The 7,226-nt window shown below is 58.2% G+C and overlaps 1 protein-coding gene across 2 annotated transcripts in view; it reads left to right on the top strand.

Moving 5' to 3' along the window:
• Positions 1-6,087, top strand: part of EXD3 (exonuclease 3'-5' domain containing 3) — a 251,128-nt gene extending 245,041 nt beyond the window's left edge. For both annotated transcript variants that reach the window (XM_031059248.1, XM_005423823.3), the window contains exon 22: positions 4,356-6,087. In XM_031059248.1, the coding sequence (XP_030915108.1) occupies positions 4,356-4,672 (317 nt within the window). In that variant the 3' untranslated portion in view covers positions 4,673-6,087. The remainder of the gene's footprint in view (positions 1-4,355) is intronic.
• Positions 6,088-7,226: the final 1,139 nt, after the last annotated feature.

The following is a 7,226-nucleotide window of genomic DNA, read 5'->3' as shown; positions in this document are numbered from 1 at the left end:
GGACCCACAGCCTCTCCAGAGGCAGCAGGAGCTGCCAGGTGCTTGCCTGAGCCAGCTGGGACAGGCACCCAGCTCCTCGCCCCAAGGCCTTGGTTCGGGCCGGGGTGACACAGAGGGACCTGGGCTAGAAACAGGGCCCGTGGGGCAGGATTTTGGGCAGAAGTACCTGGCTCCCTGGGAAGTTGTTGGCTGCCACCCTGATACTGAAACCTTGGGGGTGCCCAGAGCTCACACAGTGGGGACAGGTTGTTCCCATCCAAATCAGGGCTGGGTGAGCTGGGGAAGGGGAATGGGCAGAGGTTCAAAAGAGGATTGCCCTGATCCTGCTCTGTCCCATCTTTCCAAGCCCTGCTGTGCCCCCCTGTCCTGCTGGGAAGTCCCGGTGCTGTCCCAGAAGTGCTGACCCAGCATTCCAGCATTGCAGCTGACACAATAGGCTGGAGGGACTACAGGTCACCAGTATCACCATCACGGTGGCCTTTCAATGTGACCCCCACTAAGAGCCCCTCTGTGTGGGGGAATGTGCATCCCCTTGCCCACAGTGGGCAGCCCCTGTCCTGTCCCATGTCCGTCCCACTGGGCTCAGCCCCATGTCTGTGAGCAGGACCTTGCAGTGAGGCACGTGAAGCTGCAGCTCCTGTCTCATCCCTATCTTGGGACAAGTCACTTTGCCCCCACAGCCTCCCTGTGGCAATAGTTCAGGGTTTTTGTGGGACTACCAGAGTGATCCCGGTGACTGTGGGTCCCAGAGGCTGCCATGTCCCCTCAGGTGAAGGGACTGTTGGTCCCTTGGACTGCCCAGACCTGTTCAGTGCCCAGGGTGTGGGATGGGCCTCTGGCATGGCTCTGCCCCACTGTCTTGGTGCTGGTGATTGGGGGCTGAAAGAAGGAGATCCAATCCAGGCTGGGGAGCTCCTGCTGCACCCACCTCATGGAGCATGGGGCCACCCCACCCTGGGGCATACAGTAGGGGCTTGAGCAGAAAGCAGGGCTGCTGCAGAGGTGACAAGTGTGTGCAGAGGTGGGATCCCACCACTGATAGTGGCCCTGCTTAGCTCAGGAAAGAACCTGATGCAGAAATAAGCAGAATGGGGGTGCTGCAGAATCCCCTCTCCCCTGGACATGGCAGCATTTGCTGGCAGTGAGACATCATGGTGGGAAGAGCAGCAGTTTTTGCTGTTCCCATGGGATTCATTCCCACAGGTGAGCAGGGGTGGGCAGGAGCTGTGAGTGGGAAGCGCGTGGAGGCCAAGAGGAGATGGCTCTTGTGCTGAGCACTGCCCAGCTGGGGACAGTGCCGGGGGATGACTGCTGCTGCCCGTGGAGCTCTGCAGCACTCACATGGGGGTGCTCAGCTTTGGGGGAGCCCCCCATGTGGGCTCAGCCCCCCCCTTCAGGGCTCAGCCCCTCACCCAGGGTCTGTCATCCCCAGGGTGACCCAGCCAAGAGGAGGAGAGGTGAGTGAGAGGCAAAGGGGTTTTTATTTTCAAGATGTTTTATAATGGGATTATTAGTTCCCAAGAAGTGTTTCGAATTGATTTGGTAAGGAATGGCTTTCCTTTCTCCTCCGCGGCGATGCGGTGGGAATCCAGCCCTTGGTGTGAACCTCACAGAGCTCTGCAAGCCACAGATCTGACAAGCTCCCAGCACACAGGAAGGATACGCTGGGCTCCCCTGCACCCTACACATGCCTTTTTCTCCATCTCTGCTGGAACTCCAGGGTGTGCAGCATCCAGGCAAGCTGGGATGCAGTCCCAAGGGAGCCGTGGCTCCACTGGGGAGGCCTCTGCCTGTCTGAAAGGGGAGAAAAAAACCCTCCCTCAAGCCCCCCCCCTCTCCCCTGGAAACCCCTGTTTTTCTGGGGGACCCAGCCTTTCCCAGCTCAGTTTTCCCGCGTGCCCGGCTGGCATCCTGTGCGTGGCGCCTGGTGGCTCTTTCACCCTGTCGGTGAGGGGAGCACAGGCATCTTCAAAAGCCCTGGGAAGAATTTGGTGGGAGGGGGAGAAGGGGTTTTACAAGCTCCCATTCAGAAATGGTCACTTTGAAGTGATGTAGCATTTTCAACCCTTTGAAGAGCCATAATTAGGAGGGGGCTGGTGCAAGCAAAGGCAAAACTACGGGGTGACCATCACAGCTTTTCTCTCCTCAGGCTTTTAAGGGATGAACTTTCCCTCCCTGCCTGCCTTTTTCCCACGAGCCCAGGGGGTGGGATTGGGGTGTTTGGGGGAGCTGGAGGTTTCTCATCCCCCTGTGCAGAGAAGGAGGAGTTTGCCATTGGCTTTGCCCACCAGCAGCAGGACAGCAGAGGGAGCGTGTTGGAAGAGAGAGCAAATTACTCCATATCCCTGCAGGCACACAGAATGGCAGTGTCCTGTCAGTGTGCTGGTGCCATGCTCTGGCCAGGGAAATTTTAGGGTCCGTGATGGGGAAAGCTGTTGGCCATGGGTGCTGCGTGCTGTCAGTGTCATTTCCATTGCATTGGATCTTAAAGTCCCACCCAAGGTCGATGTCCCTCCCTTCGGGGTCTGGAGCACGAGAGCAGAGAGGATAGGAGAAAAAAGGGTGCCCAGGCTGAGGCCACCCTATGCCACCAACCACAGGAGTGGCACAGGGCAGAGGGGGGTGGGAACAGAGTGAGGACAGAGCCGCTGTTCTTGCCTTGGGGATCTGCCACCCCCTGGCAGGCTTTATCCTGGAGAAACCCCTGGGAAATGGACTCCCCCTCCACATCCCTGCTCTGGGTGGCTCAGGAATCTCCTGAGAGCAGCCTGGGTGTTTCACCACTTGCCAGAAATTTGAGAAAATGGGAAATTGAGGTCATTGTTTTCCCTTTAAGGATAGATGTCAGTGTCCAAAGAAGATGTGAGGGGTGAAGGAAAGGCCTATCTGTGAGTGAGGCCATGGGGCAGTTGTTCAGGGCGCAGTCCTGATGAACCCAGCTCTTGCCCAGTGTCTTAGATGGGGCTTGGGGCTGCTTCCTCTTGTGCTGTGGCAGCAAACCCCAAACTAGTGCTGCTGCTGGGCAATGTGGTGGTGAAAGGCTGGCCTGCAAATCCCCCGTGAAAACATCCCCCGTGACAGCCATGACCCTGAGCATGTGCTGGGAACTGGGGGTGACCGTGCCCCACCAGCTCGGGCTGGCAATCTGCCCTGGGGAGGTGTGGAAGGTCTTGCGGGGGGTCTGGGGAACCCCCCTGAACCAGGCTCTGGTGTGACCTGAGCCTTCCACACCTGCCCCGGGCTGGGGCTCTTTCCGCTCCTGCGTTGGGCAGGCCCAGACCCCACTGCACAGCTGGGGGGTGACTGTGCCAGGACAGGACAGCTCTGCCAGGATGGGATGGCCCTTTCAGGGCTGTTCCCAGCCGTGTTCCCCCCCAGCATGTCCCAGCTCCTGACGGCTCTGGAATGCAGGGAAGGGCCAGCTGGGAATGCTGGTGTCCTTCTCCGTCCCAGCTGACTCCTGGCTCCTGTGATCCTGAAAAGGGTGGGGTGAACACCGCAGAAGTGCCGCTAGAGCGATGCAGGATGCCTTTTGTTGTCTTAATTGGTGCCTGAGCAGGACAGATCCCCCTGCCAAAACGGGGACATCCCGCAGCAACAACTGCAGCCCGTTCCCGGCTGCCAGGCTCCCTGATGGATGGGAGGCAGCTCAGCCCTCGGCTTCCGCTGCCCGGATCTGGAGACCTGCCGTGCCCCCGGAGAGCCCGGACTGCGGCTCGGGGCACTCGCTGTGCGATGGCAGCGATGCCCCGTGCGGGGACAGCTCAGGGAGCTGCGTCACTGTCACTGTGCCCCTTGCCCAGGGTACAGGGGAGGGTCACACGCTGGGGAAGGGGCCCAAAGCCCCGTCTCTGTCTCCGCGGGCAGGTCGGGAGAGTCGAGAGTGCCATTAGCAGCTGATCACGGTGGCGGTTTAATGAAAGCAGCAGCAGGGGTTTGCCTGCTGTTTGTCTGCCCCATCACGCAGCCGGGCGTGGGGGCACGGCCCCGCTCCGAGAGCAGCCGGGCCTGTGACCAGGAGGCAAACCAGCGCACCCAGAGCAGCAGCAGCGCTGGAGCCATCACCCAGAGCGGAACAGGCCCCAAGACACGGCGAAGGAACTGCAGGAGGTGCCCGGCAGCTGCAGGGGAGCAAGTGGCTGCATGGGTGCCACGCTTAGGGCAGGCAGCTGCTGGATGCTGGTGACAACCACCTTCTCCCGAATTGAGGGGATGATCCTCCCTGAGGTGCAGGGCAGAGCCTGGACCCCTGCAGGAATGACAGGCCCGTCACAAGGTGGCTCACGGGGTTAAGCGCAGATTCCACTCATCACACCAGTGACTGGTGGTTTGTCTGCTGTCTCCTCTCTCCACAGGCCGCCCGAGGAGCCAGAGCTGCAGTGTCACCGTGCCAGTCTGTGACACAGCCCAGCCTGGCTGCGCCCCACACAGCGAGCAGGCAGAGGGGACGGAGCAGTGCGGGGCGGCCACGGGGCTGGCAGGGCACACGGTCCTGCAGGTCACTGCCATCCCCCCCGGCGTGCTGGACAGAGCAGAGCTCACCGACTTCTACTGCTGCACCTGCTGTGGGAAAGTGTTTTGGGAAGGGTCCCATTTTGGACGCATCGTGTCCCAGTTTCAGGATGTTCTTGTGGCCTCTGGGGACACACAGAGCATCTATGAGCTGAGCTGAGCTGAGCTGAAGCACGGGGGCTCCACAGGGGAACTGGGACTGCCTGGTGAACCTCAGCAGATTTTGGGCCGTGGGTTTCCGGAGAGAGGCTGAAAGTGGGGAGGCAGGAGCTCTCATTTTGGGATCCATCACAGAGAGCACTGTCACAGGTGCACCCATGGTTTGCAACAGCCCAAAAATACATGGCCTCCATGAGATCATTAAAGCAGAGGTGGCTGAAGAATGTGCCCTTTGCTTTATTTCTGCCCCTCTCCAAAGTACACATGGCAAGATGGTGGGAGAGCTCTGGTGAACAAAACCACCACCCCAGCAGTGCTGACTCCACCTCACCCACACACCCCAGTGCCTCTCTGCCCACTCACTCATGGGGAGCAGGAGCTGCATCCCCAACAGCAGCACAGGGCAGAGAGCATCCTGAGCACTCCCAGCCTGTGGGACATGTGCCAAGCCTCAACCCATCCCCAGCATCCTGCTCACCCTGACCCTGCACTCCCAGCACTCCTGGAGGCAGCTGGTGGGCACAGGCATGGAGGTCTGGGGAGGCTGAGCATTGCTGGGCTCAGGGAAATTTCTGGTGCACCACAATGCCCACTGGCACCTGCACCCCCTGTGCTGCAGCCTGGGATGCCCCAGCAGGGCCAGGCTGGTCCTGAGGGGGCTCCCACTGGTGCCAAAGCTGCCAGCCTCTTCCTCCCCTGGGGAGACACCTCAGCACAGCCCGTGCCCAGGCTCTGTGCAGGGTACACAGGAGAGGCAATAAGGTGTGTGGGCCCACTAATACCAGGAACTGGAATCACTGGTGGGACTGGCCAGAGGAGGCTGCATCTCACCATGGAGATCCCAGGCAGGTCCTGCAGCTCCAGGGGACTGCTGTCCAGTGTCTCCCTGGACTCTAGCTCATACCATTCCATCCTGAACAGAGGATCATCTGCAAAATCCCTCCTCTAATCTGTTTTAAAAAGGCACTGCCAGGCCTTGCTGTTATTGTTGAGAGGACCCTAGGAGTTCTTGGCTGAGGTGTGACATTTATGAGCTAGTGAAGCACTGGCCCAGGCAGCTCATACTGCAGTGCAGGACTCATTTTCCCTCTTCCAAAGGTCCTGGCTACACGGTGCCAGGGGCTCCTTCCTCCCAGGGACATCTCACCCTCTAGCTCAATGCTTTAATAAAAGAAATACACCATTTTCCCACTTTAAATACTCTTCTTTTCCATAAGATCCATAATATTAATGCCTGAGCATTAATTGGTACAAGTGACCCTAAAAGGCAGCCATCCCCGCACTGCCAGTACTGGGCACTGAGCAGCCCAAGCCTCTCAGGCTGCACACAGACTCATCCTTGTGTCAGCATCCTGCTTCTTCAGGGTTTGTTCTGGGAGGGCAGAAACTGGGGATGAGTCAAAGCGGGAATGCTGCAGAGCCTCCAGCTGCTGGCCCCCACAGTGTGCACTGCTTTGTCTGCCATGAAATAAAACTCTCCAAAATGGGATTAACCTTTCCAGGTCCTGTTTAGGGGAAGCTGCTGAGCCACATGCACATCTGACCACTCATGGGCACTTCTGGCCTTTGCTTGCTGGGTTTTGCGGAGCTGTGGTTTCACATTCATCTGTCGCTGCTTCTGCTGTGGAGGGGATCTCACACGAGATGGGGACACATGGCCCTGTCCCTCACCTGGGGACAGCTGCCTAGAAGGTGCCTTTCCCTCTGATCCTTAGGGACAGTAGGGTCACCTCCTGGTCACCTCCAGGATTTTATCTGCTTGAGAGCTTTCCCAGTTTAGGGGTGAGCTCTTGTGCTTACAGTCAGGGCTGGGCCAGGGCAGGGTCCCATGGCTGGGGCTTGTTCTAGGACCCCAACCCAGGTCAGAACCCAGCAAGCAGTGTGTACCTGTGGACATGGCACAAAACAGCTCCTAGAGGATTCTGTCCAGCTCCTGGGGACAGGGGCAGTGGCTGGGACCCAGCACAGCACCTCTTCGTTCTTGCTGCCCACAGGAGGTGGTGTCATGGTGGGAAGTGTGCACCAAGGTCACCTCCAACCATAGACACGGTCAACAGCAAATTCCACATCAGATTAGCCTTGAGGAGCACCCAGGAGGTAATAAATTGTCCAGTTTTGAATGATGGATACATATCAAAGGGAATTAAAGCAGCTTTCTAATCAGCCTACAATATTGTTTCCTTATCTGGCTGCTTAAAAAAATAATTACAAAATCCCATTGTCTGTGTCATACTAATGTTTAACATTTATTAGGGCAGTAATGAGCCCTCCTTGGTTTTATGGAGCCGTTTGATCCTGCATGGGAAGGGCAGCCCCAGCAGTGTTGTGGCAGGGATGAGCGCCCTGGGTGGGCTCCCATGGATCCCCCGGCTGCTTCACCTGTGCTCAGCTCCTGCCTCTGCGTGACAGGATGTGATCATGAGGGGACCCTGGGATAAAAAAGCACTGAGGAAGGGTTTTATTGCTCTTTATCATGAATGAGATCTGGCTGGGCAGCATCTATCCCTCAGCCCTGGGAAACCACACACTGCATCGGATGTCAGACGGTTCCTCTC

The sequence above is a fragment of the Geospiza fortis genome, unplaced genomic scaffold, assembly GCF_000277835.1.
Source record: "Geospiza fortis unplaced genomic scaffold, GeoFor_1.0 scaffold85, whole genome shotgun sequence".
Taxonomy (NCBI): domain Eukaryota; kingdom Metazoa; phylum Chordata; class Aves; order Passeriformes; family Thraupidae; genus Geospiza; species Geospiza fortis.
Note: the sequence above shows the minus strand (reverse complement) of the source record. Positions and strands in the feature narration are given on the sequence as shown.